The sequence below is a fragment of the Poecilia reticulata genome, chromosome 5 (genome assembly GCF_904066995.2).
Source record: "Poecilia reticulata chromosome 5, P_reticulata-male-v2, whole genome shotgun sequence".
NCBI classification, from domain to species: domain Eukaryota; kingdom Metazoa; phylum Chordata; class Actinopteri; order Cyprinodontiformes; family Poeciliidae; genus Poecilia; species Poecilia reticulata.
Window position 1 is genome coordinate 18,875,421 of NC_088834.1, and position 22,315 is coordinate 18,897,735.

The following is a 22,315-nucleotide window of genomic DNA, read 5'->3' on the forward strand; positions in this document are numbered from 1 at the left end:
ACTGATTAGAACAAAGAAAATTCTATATAATTTGCAAAAGTCCTTTTTAACTCCCAAACGTTGAGTTTTTTTAACCAAATGGTTCATTTCCCTTTAAAAATCACATGACTTTTATTCATTAAATTAATGTATAACCTAATTGACGTTGAGAAATGTACAACTAATTTCCTATTTACAACAGGAATATTGTAAACAATAAGAACTTGTTTTGATTGCTTCAAGTTTTTCAATGTTTGGTAAAACATTTGAAACCTTTAATGTTTTTAAATGTGTTTTTTTTCTCTGTTTTCAGGAAATTGTTCATTGAGTAAAACAACTTTTGGGTTTGAAATCCTGATTCAAAGTCAAAACAGTGACTATGTGTGCCAGACGTGAGAACACTGAAATGCGTGACAGACTTGCTGGGTAACGATTTGGTCCATAAATGAGAACTACGCTCTCCTGTCTCATTCCCCAGCCGACCACCTCGCCCGCCGCTCCTCCCCCTGCATCCTTTCCTGTCGTACTCCACACCTGCAGCCTGAGATGGGAATAGCAGAGCCCGGCGTCTGCATCCCCAGAGACGAAGCGGCAGGGGAGCATGATGGCTGAGGCTCAGTGCCTCCACCGCACACGCTTGCTTCATGGGTTTTAATGTTAATTTTTATTTGCATCAGAACATATACATCTACTAGTTTTGGTTTCAAAACTTACCTTTGTTTGTTTTTGATTTTTTTTCCAGGTAGACCCACTTTAGAGTTTAGTCATCAGGCTCCACAGGTGCTGCGTGAGAGCGGAGCTGTTACCGTGAAGTCCCCCGGTTCTCCCTCGGTGTCCACACATGACGAAGTCCTGCTGCAGATGGCCCACTCTGTCTGTGGCTCAGATGCCTGTCCGCTCTCCCTCGGCTGCTTCGTCCTTTCCTTACCTTTCTCAGGATATGAATTTAGTTTATCTCCTGAAATTGAATGACATATAAAACTTCACTTCAGTACACACACACAAACATGACCCTCCTGTTAATTCCCAGAGTGTTTGAGTGTGACAGTGGGGGGAAAGTGGGTTTCGTCCATCTGTCATACTGGAAATCCTCTGAGAGAAGCCAGACAAACTGCGCGGAGGGTACAGCAGTGTGCAGATATGACCGCTCTCAATAAAAAAAAGTATCGCAGAAGTATTTATGCCCCTCAAATTGTTAGGGGAACTTACATGAATTTATATCATAAACATAAAATAATAAATTTTCCACACATTGAAAGAGAAAATTTACGTTTATATCCATCTGTCTTTACTGTGATACCTCTAAATATGTAAAATATAAGCAAACACTGCAGTGGCACCATAAGGCAGAGGGGATTATTTTCTTCAGTAGCTTCAAGGATTCTGGTGAGATTTCATTGGAGCAATGCATCATCTATTGATAGAAAAACTTTGGTAAAGCTACGAACCACACTAAGACATGACCGTCCACTTGAACCAACAATGACAGATTAAGCAGACAAGAGGCAGTTCTGGAGGAGCTGCACAGGTCCACAGCCCAGGTGGGACAATTTGTTGACATGGCAATTATTTGTTATGCTTTCCACAAACTTGGTCTTTCATGGAAAAGAGAGATATGTTGACAACATCGTCAACACTCAAGTAAGGGGCACAGCAACACGGGGAAGCAGATTGTGTTTGAGATAATAGGAGACTGACGACCAGAGGTGTCCAACTCCAGTCCGTAACAATCCTGCACGCTTTTAGATGCATCCTTGCTCCAGGAAAGTCGATTTAATGCTTTAATTTCCTCCTGAGTATGTAGTGAAGTTATGCAAAGGCCTGGTAACGAGTGATAATTTGTTTCAGGGAAACTGCAGAATCCTGAGGACTTTAGAGTTGTATCTGATTAATAAAAACTGGAACGTCGACCAATATATTTGATGGTTATTTGCTTGATGATTACCATGACTTCATTTGACAAAATGTAATGTTTATTCCTTCTTCCTAACTAGTTTCTACGTTATATTTTTATGATGTACAAAACTTCAGGCTTCCTTGTTCCTGAAATGAGCTATGCAGATAAACTTAACTTGGCTTGACTGCTGCACTAAACATTCAACCAAACCTACAAAGAAACGGCCCAGATCAACATTCTCTGTCTAACTTCGAGGTTTAAATGTTTCACAGAAAGGAAGAGGCAACAAATGTTGCCTCCAACCTTCGTCTAAAAGATGTGCAGCTATAATTTCAAGGTTGTTCAACAACATGTTGATTTAAAGAGCCAAAAACAAATGCAAAATGTATATCTTTTAAATAGAAAGTCTTTACCTGCATTCCACAATTAGGAGCTATATTCCCCCACATAAACATTGTTTTATTTTATTTATTTCAAACATGATAGTAGGATAAAATCGCACACAAGAGCAAGGAATGCAAAAGACACATATTTTTGTACCATAGTAATCTTGACAAGCTCGAAAAGGAGTAGGAGGAAGTGAGAAACTTTTGAACTCCTACCCCATAAACTCATGCAATATTTTCTGTTAAACTGTTTAAATACATTTAGACCTGAAGCTGTAACGCCACAAACTACGGTAAAGCTTACAGGAGCACGAAAACATTTCCAAAGGCTCTGTAAGCAGTCGAGGATATGCTGCATGAGCAGCAGTTTGAAAGGCTTTTTGCAACACAAGAGCCGCAGCCTCGAATGACAGTGCGAAGGTCATCTCAGCAGACCAATCGCATCTCTCTCCGTCTCCCCGCATATGTCTGTATCCACTGGTGAGAGCAATGACAATATGGTCAGCTCAGCCAAATTGTTTGGAAAGCTCACAAAACAGCGGCAGAGAATGAACGTTGCTCTGTATTTCATGGTCTCTCATCAACTTTAGAAATGGCCAGCATCTAAGCCAAACTTGAACCAGCCTCCAGCCAAGCGCCGACCCTGGGGAGACAGAGGTGATGTTGACCATGTGTCCCTCCACTAACCATCTCATTGAAGGCCCCCCGACTCCTGGGTTAAACTGACACCCTCCTCTGCGATCACCCCTGAAAACCCTCTTAACCCTTTCCTAAACCCTCTGCGAGCCCCCCTGTTGTGCGTGCTCATTGGATGACCGCCTTCAGGCGTCCCTGTTCCATGGCTCCATTGTCTGGCCCCATAAGCAGCTTTGTTTCTGCATGTGCAGCTGGGATAGCCCCGCTCAGCCATTAGCCACAACACGCTAAAAAAAAAAAAAGAGTGCGGGATAATATAATTACAAAACAAAAGTCAGGTGGTTCACGAGATCTGCAGGGAGAAAACCCATTGGGGGAGATGCGAGGACACGCTGGCGGGTGGCCAGCTATAATTTGATTATAAAGTTGTGTGAGCGACAAAGGACACAATTGAATCCTTTTTTTTTCCTTTTATTTACCACTCCATGATTTAATTTGATTCCATTGGGGCTCTAAAAGGAGTCCAGTGTGAAAAGAGAGAAGATTTACTCTTCCAATTTCCAGCCACCAGCTCAGAAAATGTAATATGCTCTGACAAAATATCGAAACTGACTTTATTGTCCTGCTGCCTGTGAGGCCCGAACGGCTGAATCACTGCTGGCTTGAGTTTTCCTCCAAAATAACTGCTCTCGTGCTCTTTTTCTTTTTTACTTTGCGTGAATGCACACAGACCGGCGGACAATAGGATCAGTGGCAGATCCATCTCCTGTAATACTTTCTTTAAACAGGCCAGCAAGTGTGTCCCCCTGTTCTGTCGGCAGACCAGAATTTATCCTGTTAGTCACCCTAGATGAGTGAAAGAGCAAAATCAACCCCCAGTCCAGCTGGTCATGCACACAGAGATGCAGCCATTCACACACACACACACGCACACACACACACACAGCTTCACAGACAGCTGATAAGAACAGGTTTGTGCTGGTGCTTCTGTTCAGAGCAGGTCAAGCAGAATAAAATCTGTTAATGTCTTTTTGTCTCTTCATTTCATAGCACAAGTACAGCTTTTTTTATGCTTTGTTTTGCTCTTACATAAGACAATGAGAAGCTGCACAATACACGCATGCCCCTGCCCCTGCCACTGCAGGGCTGGTGTCAGCTTTGTGCCCTCTCTGGGTGTGTAAACGCCCATTTTTTGCCCCATTAGGCACTGAGAAATTGTACCACTGGGAGAGAACCGCATTCTCATGCAGCCCTGAGCTGCTCTAAAAAGGGTTTTGCTGCAGATTTATTCTCACACTGAGCATCAGGAAAACATACAGAAGGCATCGGATTTTCAGATGACTTTTTGCTTTATTGCGGCATGTAGAGAATGAAATGGTAACGCTGTGGTAATTTCCACTTCAGTTCTTTTCTCTTTTACATCGATACGGGATAGGCTGAGCCGATGTACTTCTTTCCATTTCCATAGGAAGAGTTGTCCCAGGTGTAAGTTTGTAGGATGAGCTGTGTTCCTCCCAGACTGAGGTAACAACTGAGAAGGAAGAACATGAAAACCATCAGAAAATGTCCACATGTAAAGAAATCATGGATTTTATATGATTTTTTTATTATTATTATTATTTTGTTGTATTTTAACTCAATGAACAAAATTTCTTAGATAATCTTAATGCAGCTTATAAAGGAGCCCAAAATACTTTCAAATAACGAGTTTAGTTTTCTCACATCCTAAAATGACTCCCTGCTCTTCTGGTACAACTGGTTCTGATATCTGCATTTTCACCTCACTGGTACTGAGTCTTGGAAGATTCCTAATACCAGTCGATTTCTTACATATTTTGTCCAAGATTTTATGTGATAAACAAACAAAATTATACCTTCACAATTTCACAGCGATTTTGTGCTAGTTAATCAAACAAAATCCCAGTAAAACATAAAGTTTCTGGCTGAGAAATTATAAAATGTAGTGGCGTCTGAAGGATCCCGATGTGTTTGCAAAGCTACTCACTATTTCCCAGGCCGAGCAATGTAGCAAAGGCTGTAGAGGGCAAAATCAAACTCAGGGCTGCAGCCAATCACTGCAGAGCCCACCTGCTTGTAGTAGCCGTCCCAGTGGAACTGCAGTCCCAAAACATCAGGATAGCCAGACCACTGCAAGGAAAAGAAATGAACAGATATCTGTTTAGCATGTGACACACAGCTTAACTCAGTCACTGTCAGTGGAGGATGGAGGATGGAGGATGGAGGATGGAGGATGCTCACAGGCCCGTTGAAGCTGTGGCTGTAGTAGTTCAGCTCCCCTTGCTTCTCAAGAAGATAAAACCGGATCCAGTTGTGGAAACCAGACACCTTTCCTCCCTTGATTTCACCTGCAGATATTTTACTTTTGTTTTTTTAAAAAAGCTATTTTTAAATTAAATGTGACTGCAGCATTCAAATGAGGTCTGCTTCATTCAAACCTGCAAAGATGTGTTCAAAACCGCTGGAGTCCATAGCGCCGTTGTAGCGGGAGTAGAGACCAAACCACATGTTCTTCAGGTCCTCAATGAACTCTGCCTCTGATTTATAAACACCTTCAAATGCAGAGACCCCATGTGTCATGAAAACCGTATCATGGCATTTTTTAAGACAAAATTAGTTGATTAATTAGAGATCAGACTATGAAGGAAGAGAGCCAAGCAAAAGTATTTGTAATGTTTAAGCATTTTTAACATGACAACCACTAATCCCAATGTCTCTTATTGACTCCAACATCGAACCATGGTACCTCATGGTACCATGATACCTCAAGGTTCGGTGTTGGAGACGCAGGGCTGCATCCTTAATAGCAGATTTACTTGTGGAAAATCGAGAGCGGCGGAGATACTACCAGCAGCGTATAGCCCGGTGTGGCTTATATATGTACGTTCCCATTTGTTGTTTTTTTTAACTTTGTGGGTGCCGCTTATAAGTAAGGTGCGCTCTATAGTCCGGAAAATACGGTACTTCTTCAAGGTATTGTAATTTAAATACATGACCACATTACCCTTGGTGTAAAGGAAAGCAAACAGCTCTCTGCCCAGCTGGGTGTTCAACATCGTCTCCTTCAGGAACGTGTCCTGCTCGGTGAGCTGCTGAGAGGTGAAGCTCTCTGCCTGTCCAGTGATCCTCTTGTAGTTGTCGAAAAGATTCAGAAGGGCTGCATAGGTCGGGCGGGAGAACAGGGTGTTTTCATCCACGTACTTGTACAACCTGAGAGCACAAAAAGCAAAACAGCTACACTTCAAAAGAAATCTCCAGAAAGACTTCTACGGGTTAGCTGAGAAGCATAAAGGTCCTCACGGTCTGGAAGAGAGATCCGACTGGGAGCCGGTCTGGGAGTCAGCCACCAGGGCTTGGGGGTCAAGGGTCAGCTGAGAGGCCGAGGCCTTGTTGGTGTCCAGGGCGAAAAGCGTCTCAGACAGAGACTTGATCTCAGCGTCAGTGATGGTAGCACCAGAATCACCAGCTGGACACGACAAACACAAAAGTTTTCACTTTCATTATTTATCCAGCTGCTTTTAAACAGATAAATCCTCAAAACTCCAGAAAATTTTGATGAAAGTTATTTTATTCAATTAAAATGTTTCTGATATAAAATTAGATGGGTAAAAGATGATAATATTATACATAAGGGGTGCAATTATTACATAGAATAATTTATGCATTTTTATTTGCATTTTGACCAAAAACAACATGTCATATGTTACTTAAACTGTTCTCAGTTATTAATAAGTCTTTATTGGTTTTGCAGCAATCTAGTGCTTCTAATATTTGCTGACAAGTTTTTGCGTTTTTCCACTGGTATATATCCCTTCATTCTTTACAATTAGCCCAGAGTATTTGCCATCACATCTAAATCTACCATGGGGTATAAATAATTTGGGCACCTTTCAAACAAAAGAGATCACTGTAAGGTTTACATAATCATAAAAATGATTAAGTATTTTTGGGTAACTGAGGGAAATATTTGAGTTTTGGAAAGGAAAATAGTGTCTTTCAAAGGTAAAGTTATTGTCTATAGAGTAATAGGATTTTTTTTTTCACTCGGGCCAAAATTGCTAAGTCAATGACCACTATAGCACTTTTTTTCAATTGAAAATATAAAAACGATTTATTCTAAAAGCTTAATTTTCTCTTGCTCAACAATCATTCTCAAAACAATTTTAACTCACGCAAAGTGTCACAAGAAAAATAATCCAAAAAGTAATAATTATGGGACTGAACTTTAATAAAGGCTTTGTATACTTGAATTTTTTAAAGAAAGGCGTATTGTGTCAAAAATGTTTTGGGTCTGCTACTATAAAAAGTTTTCTGTTTATTTTTTATCGTCTCCTAGACTGCACTTTCGACAAGAACGACGTGTTGAACAGGTAAAGACAACAAGGTGAATTTAGAGCTCAAAGAAGGCTGAACACTGACCCCTACTGGTCAGTTCTGAGAAAAACGAATAAAGAGCTCGGGAAATATTCATATAAATAATGGTGAAAGACCCAATGTAGATACACAAATTATGGGAGATAAAACCAATTATTTGTCCTGTCAACTAACTTTAAGGATTTTATTTCTATTCTGGAGAAATTTCACTTCACTCTTACCTACATTGTTGTGCATATTTCACCATGGACAGATCTATAAATCAAGTCAACAACCACCCAAAACATATCAGCATACTATATTTATTTAGGTTAATATTTGTTTGACCTGCAAAATTTTAATTTGACAAAAAGAATTAACTATGTAAGAAAGTACGTACTTTTTCACATTAATATATTCAGTTTTTTTTTTTGCAGGAACAGATGGTCTTTTTTCATGTCCTAATTTCTAGGGTATGTTATGGGAAGTAAGCATTAATTCTCTGTAAAGGCTAAGCACCATCCTTTTAGTTTCCGCTAATTTGATAATAATAACATTCAAACTTTAATAGCTTTTTAGGGTACTCAAAGGTGCTTACCTTACTCTTAACTTAGCAAACTGTAAATAAAAAGCGCCACTAACAACCAATAAATGATCTACTTCTGATATTTTTCCCAAATTTTCCCCCCAAACTGAAAAACTTTGTCTTGCAGTTTTGTGCAACAAATGTTGAGTCTCCATGTATCTGCTATGATTATCTGCTAAAAAAGCATCTTGCGGTTGACAGATGAAATAAAAATACTGCGAGGCATGTGCTCTGAACAGCAAATCAAAAATGCACCAACAAACTGCTGAGGAACAGGTTTAGCTGAAGTCATGGGAAAACAACCAGGTGTTACAGAGAGACAGAAACTGATCGAGTAAAGGCAGCAAAGAGCCTTTAACAGCGAGGAGAAACACTGCTGGTCTTACTTGAACAGTAGTCTGAATAGTCGCTGCAGCAGTTGTTGTACTGGGAGCACTGGGAGTTGCAGTGACAAGGGCATTGTAGCTTTCACCACACCTGCCATTACAAGATGTGGGTCCAACTACAGCTAAAGGAAAGTTTCATATTTTTATTTACATATTTGTCAGTAATGGAAAAATGCAGTTCCCACATTTTACATCGATTTCAACGCAGTCTTTATAATTCAGAGCTGTAGAAATGGGTGAGTTTAGATTTATCTGTGTAAAAACGATAAGAAAGTATAATTTTTTTATGTTGAATTAACTTAAAATAAGTAATTTATTAAATGATTGAGTAGGGTCTTTGAACTTCACTGCTAAACGTAACAAAAATTAGACTCAGTAGAGTTGTCTTTATTCTCCTAATAACGTTTTACAGTGTATATAAATCTGTTAAACCAGTCACTTGTTCTATGAGAAAACTAAGAAAGATATGTGCCAAAACAACACAGCTGAATTTACTTTACTTAAAAACGGGGTACATTTACAAGACAGGAAAACAATTTAATTAGTTTAGGTGCAATAACTTGTTTAAATGCAGAGTAATACACTGAGCTTCCTAAATGTGAAACTTAGCAAGTGTAAAAAACAAATCACAAAAGCACTCCCATAAATATGAACAAATGACTAACTTCTGATGGGATCATGTGGAGTGGGAAGTGTTAAGAAGCAGCTGAAGTGTTGTTGGTTTTACCATCACAGAGGGTGGAGTAGTCGCTGCAGCAGTTGTTGTACTGGGGGCACAGGGAGTTGCAGTGGCACGGGTTCTGTGCGTTGTAGCTTTCACCACACCTGCCATTACAAGACAGAGCCGCCTCTGGGAGCAGAGGAAAGGTTTGCATAGGCAGGCACGTGCAGAGGGAGTGGGTAGGGGGGCTTGAGCACCTGCCCTCTTTGCTCCTTGCCAAGTGCCCTTTTGGCTGTTTTGTTTTTTTTTGTTGGTATTATTATTTCCTAAGCCCTCTTCTGACACATAATATGTACTAAAATTATTTGTTTTTTTGTTGGGTTTTTTTTTATACAACATAATAAGCCCTCCGGTCACCTTGTTACCTTTGACCTTTTGCCCGTGACACATGACGCAATTGCCTCTCGTGCAGTGAGATAAGGCCTCTAACTGGAGCTCAACGTAGCGAACGTTCCAATTACAGAACAGTTTTTGGTGAATTAAAAAAAATGTTTTTGGTGAATAAAGTGGAGTAGACTTGCTGCTTGTCAGATGACGGAAAACGTTGAAGTATCGTTTCTGCTTCAGCACGAAGTAGCGGTTTAAGCAGAGAGGTAATGAAATACAACAGACACTGACAGGCCTCTGCGTCTGCCTTTCTCTGAAGAACTACTGAGCAGGAGGAGACAGCCAGGTGAGGAAAAACTGTTCTTATCTATCGATTCAGTATTTTTATCCTACAGACATTAGGCTGTTGTTGTGCTATTAGCTAGTTGCTAGCTAACGACTTTGCTAGTAAAGCAAGATAACTAAAACCTTCTTCCCTGTGTCGTTAATGATATGAGTCATTCTTTAGTATTGCTTATGCAATAAGGGCACATCGCCCGTCCAAAACCGATCAACACCATAATGGATATATGTCTTCTAATTTCCTTTGCTGCATAATGTACATTTCATTTATTCTAGCGTTAGGTAAACGTATCTTGAAGGAGAATAGCACTTAAATAAAAGTCCAACAAGGATATTCATTTAGAATTAAAAATAACTCACCCTGAATTACCATGATAAATATAATGAATGTAATAAAAGTGTGACATTAATGAAGGGGAAAAAACTCAACCCAGACTTTAAGTAAGTTTAGGGTCTGGTTTGCAGAGTGTAAAGTAATTTTTTTTTCCCAATTATTCAATGAAAGAAAAAAACTAATCTCAGTTAAGTAAAATAAAATTGTAATCAAAACTTTTGGAATTGTAATGATTTCTTTTGTTTAAAAAACGTTTTTTAAATTACGCATTTTTGTCTCGTGAACTTAAAAAGTTATTTGCCAAACATAAACTTTTATTTGCACACATCAAAAATCTTTTGTTGTGATTTTGGGCCCTGCTCACGATGTCATGTGAGAATCACAAGCAAAACTTTGAGTCAAACAAAAACTTAGAATAGCAAGAAAAGATTTCTGACATGCGCAAATAAGTTTGTTTTGTAAATACTTTTTTCACTTCATGAGACAAAAATGTGTGATTTTAATTTTAAAGCAAGATTTTTTATAAGCAAAACTCAGTAGGCTTTTCTCATGGTGACATGCATTAACAATTCAATATTTGCTTTTCTTTTTTTTCTGCAGTTCCATGTTAAAGTTTGATGCAGCTCTGCTGTCCTGAATGGACCATCTTCATCTCCACTGCAAGTGTAGCAAACAGGCAGCTCTTTTTTATAGATTACAGTCACTAAAACGTTGCATTGTGCCCTTGTTTATATTTTTCATAGTATAATTCTGTAAAGACAAAATATGTCTGATGGTCTAACTCTGATTTACATATCTTGCTAAACTGCGGGTTTGAATATTGCAATACTTTTCTATAACAAAATAGACCTGCAGAAATAAATTACTAATAATATAGCATAGTGTTATGCTCTATGTAGAGATTTTTTTAGCTTTGATTGTATATCTCACAATTTTGTAATTTATCATAGTTTATTAAACTCTGAAAGCTGAGTGGCTTTGTTAATATTCTGTCCTAGAATGAGGTTAGATGTGCCCTTTTATTTTTTATTTTTGAGCACCTGCCCCTTTAGTGGTCTCTGCACGGCCCTGCTGTATAGGAATTTACATTTTACAAAAAACAGTGTTATATTTTAGTAGGTTTTACCTGGTTTTGCTACTTACCTTTGCATAGTGTGTAATAGTCGGAACAGCAGTCATTGTACCTCTCGCAAGCCGTGTTGCACTGACAGGAGTAACTACTGTCTATTCCAGACCCGCACCGGCCCTGACATGAGTCTGAAACCACACCAGAAGCATTTACAACACCGACTGCAACATTTCACTCACATGCTACCGGCTCAAGATGCTCATTGTAAAGTGATGCTGTGAAAGAAGGAAAGAGTCTTACTGCTGTGTCCCTGGTGGAACAGGGCCATGCAAAGGAGAAGGATAGCAGCGACTTTCATCTTGGATCAGCAGCCCCCTAAAACAAGGTGACCCAGCTGTTACCACATCCATCTTTTTATAGCAGTTTTATCTCAGCCAATCCAGAGGGAGCCTCATGAACACAACCCAGTCACAATCATATCAATCTAGATATGGTCATATGAAAACTTTTTCTGATGAGTCATGGATCCTATTTATGTTCTGTAGATTGTATGCTGAGACATACTAAAGTAGTCAAAACTGTTGAATGTTTGAATACGGTAACACATTTGGAAATATGTATAATTCAGATATTACTCTCATGTGTGAAAGTGCACACCTGTCGGATTTCAAAAACATTTTGATAAAAATTATTGTTTAAATTATTGATCTCTTATGGCAGCATATTCACTATGAAGTACAGCGAAATCAGTATCTGTCATGAGCCTTTTTCTATTTTTATCAAATCAATTTGATCAGATGTTTTACTTCTCAGGGTCCATCCAACATGAAAACATGGAGTTGTCGGTGCAGCGTCCCTGATCACGTTGAGGTTAGCTGGCCCTTTGTAAACATTATGGGGCAATCATGTTCTACACACTGGGTTCCAGATCAATGGAACATTTTAGTGTTGACATAATGAAATATTTGCACAAATGTCTACAAAGGAAATTTTCCGTTAGGTGTGGGCAGAAAACACCGATGTTTTGATTCTTACTGCAGCTTTAAAATAATTTTTTTTTCATTCATTTTAAATAACACATTTTACAAGTTGATTATTATTATTGTAGTTTTTATTTTATTATCATAAACTATAGTATTATTAGTTTTAGTGTAACTATCTGTTTATTCTCTTCTACTAATTTTTTTTTTTACTTTATTCATTCAGAGTGGGTAGGGAGAAAAGACAAGTAAAGTACATCTCAGTCCCATTTATATTAGTTTATATTACTTGTAGCAACTCTGATAAATGGCTTCAATGGAAAGCCGTTTAAAGCAGATATGCATTAAATTACATACCTGCATGATTTAGGAAGGTATAAAGTGAAAAGTTGTTTATTTGTGGCAAGTCACGGTAGATGTGAAAGGTTGGATTAACTAAAATATTAAATATAATCATAATAGTTTTATTTTTTTTCTTTTGATTGTATAATGTTGTGGCAAGTATTTCTATTAGATAAGAAATGATGTGAATAGTCGATTCTATTTCATTAGACAAATTTCTTTCTTTCTTTCTTTCTTTCTTTCTTTCTTTCTTTCTTTCTTTCTTTCTTTCTTTCTTTCTTTCTTTCTTTCTTTCTTTCTATCTTTCTTTCTTTCTTTCTTTCTTGTGAACTCGCTGAACTTGCGGGTAGCAGATTAGGAGCAGCTGCATATTAAACTCCAGGCCTGTAGATGGCGCTAATTAAAAGTACCGGTCTGTAACTTTTTTTTTGTTCTATGTCGGCTTCCTTCCGTCTACAGCGTGGATTTCAATGACATTGTAAGCTTTCATAAGAGAGCTGTGTTTTCCAGTTTTTAATCATGTCTTTAGCTTTTTTATTTAGAGCTGTTACAAGAGAAGCCGTAAAGGTGAGCAGACTAAACTTCTTCATTTCACTTTTAGCTTCAGCCGTGTTTTAAGAGCTGTTGTCGTTAATGGTTGACTGTTGTCTTCCTGGCTTTCCCTGGGTCAGTTCCAGTGGCTCATTTTACCATTACTGGGATTTTATGTTCCTGTAATTGTTAAAAAGGGTGAACATTGAATAGTAGTATTTGCGTGTTTGTCCTTTGTGTGGTTCAGGTGAGCGTCAGTCAGCCTGTGCAGAGTTTGCACTCAGGATGTCAGCTGCTGGCTGCAGACAAAGCCCTGCTGTTGAAACTGAGGAAAAGCACCGGCTACACCTTCATTAAATGCAAGGAAGCGCTGCAGAGGTTTGAGAATGACATGGCACAGGTGTGTTGTCTGTTCTAGAGGGGATGGGGGCTCTAATACTGACTGGTGGAGGAACAATGTGTGACTGTGCTGCTGAACCTCCAGGCTGAAAGCTGGCTACATGAGCAGGCCCAGAAAGAAGGCTGGAGCAAAGCCAGCAAGCTGGAGGGTCGAAAAGCCAAAGAGGGTCTGATCGGCCTGTTTGTGGGGAAGCAAGCTGCAGCGATGGTGGAGGTAAGGGCAGCAGAGATCTACTGTACCAGCAGGTTTTATCCCCTGCTTGTTGGACTTTTTTTTTTGTGCTTTATTTCTGTTTTTTTTTTGCAGGTGAACTGTGAGACTGACTTTGTTGCCCGTAATGAGAAATTTCAGCAGCTGGTGAAGGATGCGACTCTCGCCACATTGGCACACCATCAGGATAAAAATCAAAACCCGACAGGATACCTAAAGGTTAACATATCGTTTACTTACACACTTGTTGTTCCTGGCCATAACAATTTGGGGAGACGGTTATGTTCTCCTGTAACAATTTATAATGTAATGGATTTTAATTGTTTAAATTTCAATGGTCATGTGCCACAGCATTCACTAAGAACTGTGCCTTTTTAAAACCAAGACATGAACTGAGGGACTGGAGAAAGAGTTTCTGATTTATCAAACTTTTATTACTAACTAATGGTGCAAAGATGCCAAACCTGAACAGTCTATTGCAAAACTATATGTACCAATTTAACTTTACTGCATTTACTCCTGTAACGACTAGAGCTGACGATGTATTTTGTCATAATCTGCATGGTTTTATTTTTTGTTTTTACTCAAATAAAACTCTTAGAAGAAATCTTATTCCATTTTACTCTGAAACCGCTACATAAATAAGACCGCATCACAAAGACAGAGTAACACAGCAGAGGCAGGGATAAAACTGTGGAGAGTTTTACAGCATTACGTAACTTTTAATATGTCATGGAGCACTCTTTAATCCGTAACCTGAAAGGTACAGAAATTCATAGCTTGGGTGGAGAAATTTGTTGACATTACCTTTCACAAATCTGGTTTTTGTTGGCCAATAAGCTATAAGCATTGCTGTTTAATTTTATAGAAGCCATGTAGGGACTTTAAACTAATGCACACATACTTTTTGAGGTTCTTCACGGTACAAGGGGGAAAAAAAGCTAAAAATAGACAGGAAACATTTTTTTCAGAATTAACAGCTATGCATAACTTTGTGTAGTAGTTGTTTCACATAAATCCCAGTAAAACAGACTGGTTTGTTTGTTTCTTTTATTTTCAGAGTGTCCTGTCTGGTGACGAGCTGAATAAACTCAGTGTGGGAGAAGGATCTTCACTAGCTGACCATTTGGCTCTCACAATAGGTCAGTAAACAAACACATGCTTATATATTTATATCCCAGCTCAGATGTGCTCTACCTTATTGCTCTGTGATGTTGCTTCATCTTGTAAAAAAGCATTAAAAATGAGGTTCTTTAATTTAACCCTTACAGGGCTACAGGCTTTACAGACACTGATACATTTTGGATAATTTTAACTCTTTAAATTCCAGTTTTGGTATTTGGATTTTCTTGCTTTTTGAAGAAATCTTTTATTTTTTGTTCTTCCCATATCATACATACAAAGTGGAAGTTTTTAATGGCAACATTACAGACTAAAAACAAATAGTGACATTGATTCTGATCTTAAAAACTGTATGCAAATGTAATTCATATGTGCATTTTGAATGTTAGAAAATAGTACTGAAAATTAAAAAAAGACAAACATTCCTCAGGTGTTTTAGAAGATGTGATGAAAATAAATAAATAATTTATTCTAAGACGAATCAAAATTAACCTTAGAATATATATATATATATATACCTCATTAAATTTTAATTTATTTACCTGAACTCATGCAAAGTTATCTCTGAATTAGAAAAAAAAAGCTTTTCAAGGTAAAACCAAAATTTACTTTTTGAACATTAAAAATTACTGATTTCTAATTTAGTCAAACAAATTTGAGAAAGGATTTCAATTACTTAGTGGTGAAATTTATCACCAAGTGACAAAAAATAAATATGATCTCCACAAGCTAATCAAAATAATTCTGCTAAAATATAACAGCATATTTCAGCATTTTTTTTATAGAGAAACCCCTTTACAGGGGTAATTTACCAGTGTTGTCAACTCGGCAGATTGATAGGTTTCACTGGATTAAAGCTTCTTCCCAAAAGTATTCTCCTTCTTCTATTGTCACGAATATTTGTTCCTTTTCATCCACCTGACTTCTCCTGTCTGCCACTCCTATTGATGAAGGGCTGAATAAAGACTGAGTTAGTATCGTTTCTGCCTTAACCTGACTGGCCAGATGTCCAAGTCAGTCTATTAGGACGGGCTATGGAAGACTGTTACAAAATCAAATGTCACAAAATTATGTAATTGTAACATTTTTCAGGGTTTTTCCCAGAAAACTTGCTTAGCCTGGTGGTTGAATCCTATGGGAGTCATTCATCCAGCAGCCTGTCCTTTTTTTGAGTTAAAAAATGTTTAAAGTTGACAGGAAATGTAAAAATATCCCTTGGTAATTATGTGTTATTGAAAGATTGGAAGATTAACACCTGAACACCAACTATAAAATCTTAAAAAATGCAAACATTTTAAAAAGAAATTAAATAAATAAGCAATGCTAAGCAGGGTGGGGCACAAGAAAATCCTGGTGGCCTGCCAGGGAAACTCTGGCTATATTTCTGCAGCAGTCAGTTGTTGTTACAAGATAAATTCCCATGTCGTGCAAAAGTAATGTGTAATAAAATTATAACATTTTGTAATTGCTTAACAAAATGCTGCAAAGTCTTAAGTAGCCTGTAATGTATCAAGCTGTATCTCATCATGAAAAAATCAAGAACTGATTATTATTATTAACCTATTTTCCTGGTTTAGTTCATGGCCTAAAACTGTGTTGTCAACTATGTAATATGGTTAGGCGACAATTTCTTTTTCAAATAAAGATAGGCTGCTTCATCTAGTTCTTGGTTTAAAAATGCGATTATAATTTGGAAACTGCTGTTGGTTTAATCTGAAACGTTTAAGTATGACAAAGTAAAAACAGACAAAATATTGAAGGGGAAAAATATGCATTTACAAAGTATTTTGGATCGAGCTCCCTCATCAATTAGATCCTCTTTGGGTTAGGAAGTAAACTCTTAAATTCAAAATATGCACCATGCTACATTTAATTAAAACAGACTTAAAGCTGATTTAAAAAATAACAATCACTCTGTCAAAAGAAAAGTTTAACTTTTTGCACATCAACAGTTTTTGTGTAAAGAAGTCCACATATTTACCACCTTTTCAGGAAGGTTCTTTCAAGATTGAAGGTTTCTCCATCTGTGGGGAAACAAACGCTCAAATGTTATTTGCAATATTACAATTAAAGGCCTGGTCCACAACCTGATTATTTCAGCCTGATTATGAACTAAAACCAGAGTGCTGCAGTCATATTCAATAAATTAATTACTAATGAATAATGTGTTTGTGTAACTCGACTCAGATTTGAACAGATTACTTGACCATGTTTTCTGCTTGTGACTAGTTCCAGCTCCCAGTTCAATAGTAGGAATTGCTAAAATTGGATTTGTACTTCAGAAAATATGATATTGGTTAGAAATGTATAAAGGTTTTAGAAGTATTATCATTCATTAAATGGGTATCTTCTGCTCCTCTTAGGACGTCTTGGTGAGAACATGTCTCTAAAGCGGGCAGTGACCGTGAGAGTCCCTGCTGAATGGCACATAGGCTCATACGTACATGGCAACATCAGCGGTCAGACGGAGGTGACATTGGGCCGCTACGGCGCACTGGTCGTATTCCAGGGTGGAAAGGATGAAGAACGAGATACTTTAGGTCGTAAACTCGGCCAGCATGTGGTGGGGGAGGCCCCTTTGTCTCTAGGGAACGAGGACGACCTGCCTTGTGGTGAATCTGAGACACGGCTGCTGCCTCAGACCTTTCTGGGAGACCCCACTAGGACTGTGGCACAGTTCCTCAAGGGTCAACAGGCTCGAGTGTTGGACTTTGTCCGATTTCAGTGTGGAGAGACACTAGGGGAGCAATGAGGAGTTCCCATAACATGTCTCTGTGTTTTTCATGTACAGAGATGAAGTGCAAGAGACGGAGTCACAGAATGGTGTGACAAATGTGATGACTAAAAGGCATTGAAGGTGATGAAGTTGAAAATGTAACAAACTTTAAAACGGTAAATGTTCAAGTACTTTTTTTTTTTTATTAAAAACATGCTTGTTTGTTTTTTGCCAATGTTAAAGTGGCAGCAGTGTGTATTTTCCATACCACAATCAAGTAGTGTGCTTTAAAATGGCAAATATGACTTAAAAATAAATTGTACTTAAAATTGGTCGCTGTCTCTTTAAGGAGTTCATGCTCTTTCCAACACTCCACCTTCTGGTCAATGTATGCTGTTCACAACCATTCTTTGGAGCGTTGGACTGAAAAGTAGTTTATATAAGTTCAGCAGATTCAGTTCCACCTGGTGTTTGGTGGAGCTGAGTGAGGGAAGGGCTGTCTGAAGCTCAGCTGGAGACTGCAGCTCCAACGAGGAGAACTTGAGACAGCAAGCGTTTGGGCACCCTCCAATGGACCCCACCGGACAATCAAGGATTTCTGAAAGATTCATGAAAGAATTAAAGCAATACTCCAGTTGTGATTTTTAATGAGAGAAAAGTCGATTTTACATAACACGTCCTTTTAAGATACAGATTTTTCCACTACTGAGGCTGAAAAATAAGACTTCTGTCAAGGGGTGATTCTGAATTTCCTAGTTCTTTGTTTTTGAGAAGTGCTACGAGCTAATTTCCTATTAAAACATGAAGAAATAGACATTAATGTGTGAATATTAACAGGGTGTGGCATAATAATGTGCATAGTACAATCTTTGCCCAGGGTTCGAAGCTGCTGTTGAAAGCCACAAAATATGTCAAATATTCTGACATTCTTGCAATGTGATTGGCTGATTCAGTTTGAGACGTGTGACGTCAACGGGGGCGTACCTACCAAACTGGTTAGCTGCTGCTGTCCGTTTATCTCCGCAGACTGACATCCTCGTCATAGAAACACCAAAATAAAATAAAATAAGACATGGTGAGTAAAGATTTTCTTCTGGATTCATGTTTTATAGCATACAATTTTGTTAATTCGTTTCTAAAGGTTGTAAAATGTGGAATAAATATAAAGCAGGTTAGCTAATGGTAGCCTGCTTTACTCCATGTTTTTAACGTCTATCCTTCGTTGTCTCGTCTATCTTAAATCTGCCTCTGCCAGTCTGACTTCACAGAAGACCAGATCATTGGTGAGTTCATAGTTATGAATAGTTTGGCTTTTAATGGTTAAATGTTGTACGATGTGGTGTGATGCAGCGCAGATTTGAAAAAAAAAAAAAAAAAACTTTATAAATCTTGACCCTGTAGCTCCCCACAAACTACTGGAGCCCTGAAGGTAAATAACGATGAACGGAGTCATTTTCTAGACCTGGAAAAGTTGTTTTGTTTTGACATCATTAACAGTCTGCTGAAGAACTGTGTGGTAGTTTGCATGGGAGTGCATTTGTGTGCATCAGGGTGTGAACCAAGACATGAAGTCACTGATGTGGTTACAGTCACACAGATACGCATTCAAAAATGTGTGTTGATATTCAACAAGTTATAAAAATGCAGAAGGTTAACAGGCCTCTGTGATACATGTGCTAGCATCTTTTGAGACTTTATGTTTGAAATAGTATTTAAATAACTCTCATACAATACAAATGTAGGTTTAAATTATAGAGTTGTATAATTTTAGCTCAGATTCTGTTGTAATATATGTTCAAACTTAAAAACCCAAACATTGGCGAAATATTCTCCGTGTTTATCTGTTTGCTGGAATAAAAGTTTTCGTCCTTTATTCGGTCATAAAGCATGATGAACATGATTATGTTGTTTTTCCTGCAAAACAAAAACACATGTGGCTTGTGTTCTTTTTCAAAATAAGTTTGGTCGTGAAGTTGAGATGAAAACTACTTCTAGAGATGCACCAGTAGGTATCTGTTTTTGCTTTTATACTAAATGCATAAAAACTAATAACTTTTCTGACTTCAGTCAGTAGGTGCATCAACCAACAGCATGGGTTTTCATTTTCTTCTCGCTAAAGACAAAGGGCGCACGCTGAACAGGTCACCAGTTCATCACAGTAAACAAAGGCCAGCTAAAGAGATTATATCATACAGATTCATAATTCAGTGTGTCATACATGTCTAATCACCTAAATCTTGCATGAAAAAGTACATTTTCATACAACTTTTGTTACTATCAATTATAAATGTACCAAGTTTTGGGTCCCCAGTAATAAATGTGGATTTACAGAACTGCCACTAAATAGACACTTCTTTGTATAAAAGACCAACTCCAAGTCATGGCCAAGTCTGCAAATGCAAGCTGGCATTATCGGGAAATACTAAAACATTTTCTATCGTTTTCACTTCTTCCAAATACTTAAAAAAGGACCAACAGGAAACTTACTTCAGTTCTTTTAGGGACATTTCATCTGCGTAGTTGTGTGGAGCTTATTTGCTTTTCAGCTCAGATATGACCTATCTAACCAGCAGACTCTGCACTGCCCCTTCTATGGAGATGCAGCACTAACTGGATGTCTGAACAACTTTAGGCAAATGAAGCTGAAGAAGTTTGTTCAATAATTTATCTATGGCCCTCGGACACATTTGAATGTTTTGCTCTCATTTCTTTGTGCCTGGATGGTTTGTCACCGACAGATGTTGAGCTTAGCATGTGCCGTTTAGCTGAACCGCACTTCTTTCTCTTTTTCGCTTTTCAGAGTTTAAGGAGGCCTTCCTGTTGTTTGACCGGACCGGTGACGGGAAAATAACCTACAGTCAGTGTGGCGACGTGATGCGAGCCTTGGGACAGAACCCGGTCAACGCAGAGGTGCTAAAAATTCTCGGAAACCCCAAAACGGAAGGCAAGCATCTAATTTCACCAGTCGCACAAACGGGGAATGTAAAAATCCAGATGGAATAATAACTCGGATGTTTGGCCCGTTTTGGATCATTTTATTTTTAAATTTCACCAGATTACTTGTGGAAAAATCTGCTTTGTGTTACATTTCTGGAATATAAAAGTTTCCCTCCTGCTTTCTTTTTACCGCCTGCAGAGATGAACAACAAGCTGCTGGATTTTGAGCAGTTTCTTCCCATGTTTCACGCCATCGCTAAGAACAAGGACCAGGGCTCCTTTGAAGATATTGTCGAAGGCCTGCGCGTCTTTGACAAGGAGGGAAACGGCACAGTGATGGGAGCAGAGCTGCGTCACGTCCTCACCACTCTGGGTAAGACCTGCAGCAGAAAAGCTCGGCTTGACGTTTCTCTGTACAGCTCAGATGTTTGTGTTTAGGTCAACACTTAGTGTCTATTTTTCAAACGAATCTCTCAATTTGAATTTTACGTTTGTGTTTCAGGTGAAAAGATGACAGAAGAAGAAGTGGAGACACTTTTAGCAGGGCATGAAGATGCCAATGGCTGCATTAATTATGAAGGTAAATCTGATGGATAAGAAATGCATCGTGCAAAAAATACAGGCATAAAAACACACACTTTTCACAGTCTGTTTAGTATTTCCTGAAGCAAATGTTACTATGCAAGTGTTGTCTGAGTACCAGTATAGTTTCACCATCCAGGTGAACGTAATGTAATGGCAGGCCTATTTTTATATATATATATTTCTAATGTAATTATCCTTTTGGGGGTTTTCTTTAGCTTTTTTTCAAACTATACACAACAACAAAACACTATCCCACAGTGGACATCTTTATCCCACAGTGGACATTTTATAGGAGTCAAAAAATATGTGGAATATTTTTTGACTCCTAAAAAATGCAGTAAGCAAGTGAAACATTGCTTACTGCAATGTGCAGTAAGGAAAGTGCAACATTCACAGATTTAGATTTTTATGTTGCTTGATAAATTTCACATTTGTAACCAAGTACACTTTAAATACTTTCTTGCTGATCCTGCACTGAAGGCAAGCAGACGACCAAACCCAGGCATGATCTCAGTCATGTCAAACATAATGGAAGAGGAAAATTACTTTTTACACGACAGTATTAAATATTGCTGGCCTGTTGACCATAAAGATAAAGTAAAATCTAATTTACCAACAACAAGCGAAAGGAATTAGGAAAGAAAAACCACTCAACCATACGTTTTATTCTCTGTTCACTGCCAGTTTTGTTAAAACTGTAAAGATTACTGCATTTGTTTGTTTGCGGGGTTTTTTTTCCCTCACTGGTCATTGCATATTTTGTTATGTTGTTTTATAACTCATTATTTTTTGGTGTGTTGGCTGGAGAAAGCTTTTTTTTTTCTCCACTGAGTGATGCTGATGAAGTGTGCTCCTGTCATAGTGACGCCAAGTTTCTTCCCGTCTCTTTGCAGAACTCGTCAGGGTGGTGATGAGTGGTTAAGGACGTCAGACGCCTCCATCTTTAAATTTATTCCTGAATATTTTCTGTGCCGTTTGTCTCGTCTTTCTCTTTTATCCACGTCATTCTACCTCCAACATTGTTGTTTTGTTGCTGTTGAACCTTTTTTTTTGTGTGCCTTTTCCTGTCTAATGTGAAAACCTCATATTCCTAACTCCTGTTGACGTTTGCAGGCACAATCAGTGGTACAACTCCTCTTTTTGGTTTACCTTCATCATCTCTGGCAGCCAGCGTATGTGTTGTTCTTTTCTTTTGGATGGATATGATAATGAGACTTGTTGCGTTAAACATATGGAATAAAATGGTTTGCAAAGTTTTAATTAGCCTCCAAGTTTTGTAAGTGAAATTAAAAATAGATTAAAGTTGGGTAAAATGGATTCTGTTGATGAAATGTGGGGATATGGATTTGTGATTTCTTTAAAATTGTCTGAGGAGGTTTTCAAAGTAGCTTTGACTCAATGCATGCTGGTACAATGTAAGATCATGCTGCAATAAAGTAATTATTAGTGTTTTGCCAA

General features: G+C 38.2%; 3 protein-coding genes across 4 annotated transcripts; 2 read left to right on the top strand and 1 right to left on the bottom strand.

Annotated features, from left to right (window-relative positions):
• Positions 1–4,226: 4,226 nt before the first annotated feature.
• endou (endonuclease, polyU-specific) lies at positions 4,227–15,551 on the bottom strand. 2 transcript variants are annotated; one of them, XM_008410132.3, is made up of 10 exons: positions 15,432–15,456; positions 11,335–11,409; positions 11,109–11,222; positions 8,969–9,091; positions 6,217–6,382; positions 5,921–6,126; positions 5,355–5,468; positions 5,158–5,264; positions 4,904–5,046; positions 4,227–4,429 (listed from the first exon to the last, which is right to left on the bottom strand). In XM_008410132.3, the coding sequence occupies exons 2-10, from the start codon at positions 11,390–11,392 to the stop codon at positions 4,315–4,317; spliced, it is 1,146 nt and encodes a 381-aa protein (XP_008408354.1). In that variant the 5' UTR covers positions 11,393–11,409; positions 15,432–15,456; the 3' UTR covers positions 4,227–4,314. The 2 variants fall into 2 exon arrangements, with proteins under 2 accessions (XP_008408354.1, XP_008408355.1); XM_008410133.3 differs by lacking the exon at positions 8,969–9,091 and having other exon boundaries at positions 15,432–15,551.
• Positions 12,774–17,667, top strand: tsfm (Ts translation elongation factor, mitochondrial). The gene is made up of 6 exons (XM_008410134.3): positions 12,774–12,923; positions 13,135–13,287; positions 13,372–13,500; positions 13,594–13,716; positions 14,558–14,639; positions 16,983–17,667. The coding sequence occupies exons 1-6, from the start codon at positions 12,876–12,878 to the stop codon at positions 17,369–17,371; spliced, it is 924 nt and encodes a 307-aa protein (XP_008408356.2). The 5' UTR covers positions 12,774–12,875; the 3' UTR covers positions 17,372–17,667.
• Positions 17,668–18,260: 593 nt separating this feature from the next.
• myl6 (myosin, light chain 6, alkali, smooth muscle and non-muscle) lies at positions 18,261–22,117 on the top strand. Its single transcript, XM_008410130.3, has 6 exons — positions 18,261–18,410; positions 18,591–18,618; positions 20,136–20,279; positions 20,472–20,645; positions 20,775–20,852; positions 21,751–22,117. The coding sequence occupies exons 1-6, from the start codon at positions 18,408–18,410 to the stop codon at positions 21,777–21,779; spliced, it is 456 nt and encodes a 151-aa protein (XP_008408352.1). The 5' UTR covers positions 18,261–18,407; the 3' UTR covers positions 21,780–22,117.
• Positions 22,118–22,315: the final 198 nt, after the last annotated feature.

Excerpts from the sequence above, each read along its gene's own strand:
- endou (XM_008410132.3), bottom strand. The coding sequence starts at position 11,392 with ATGAAAGTCGCTGCTATCCTTCTCCTTTGCATGGCCCTGTTCCACCAG. Across the intron at positions 5,047-5,157 it reads GCCACAGCTTCAACGGGCCT|TGGTCTGGCTATCCTGATGT; the intron begins GTGAGCATCCTC and ends TTTTCCTTGCAG. Across the intron at positions 4,430-4,903 it reads ATTGCTCGGCCTGGGAAATA|TTGTTACCTCAGTCTGGGAG; the intron begins GTGAGTAGCTTT and ends CTTCCTTCTCAG.
- tsfm (XM_008410134.3), top strand. The coding sequence starts at position 12,876 with ATGTCTTTAGCTTTTTTATTTAGAGCTGTTACAAGAGAAGCCGTAAAG. Across the intron at positions 13,501-13,593 it reads AAGCTGCAGCGATGGTGGAG|GTGAACTGTGAGACTGACTT; the intron begins GTAAGGGCAGCA and ends TTTTTTTTGCAG. Across the intron at positions 14,640-16,982 it reads CCATTTGGCTCTCACAATAG|GACGTCTTGGTGAGAACATG; the intron begins GTCAGTAAACAA and ends TGCTCCTCTTAG.
- myl6 (XM_008410130.3), top strand. Across the intron at positions 20,280-20,471 it reads CGGAAACCCCAAAACGGAAG|AGATGAACAACAAGCTGCTG; the intron begins GCAAGCATCTAA and ends TACCGCCTGCAG. Across the intron at positions 20,646-20,774 it reads TCACGTCCTCACCACTCTGG|GTGAAAAGATGACAGAAGAA; the intron begins GTAAGACCTGCA and ends TTTGTGTTTCAG.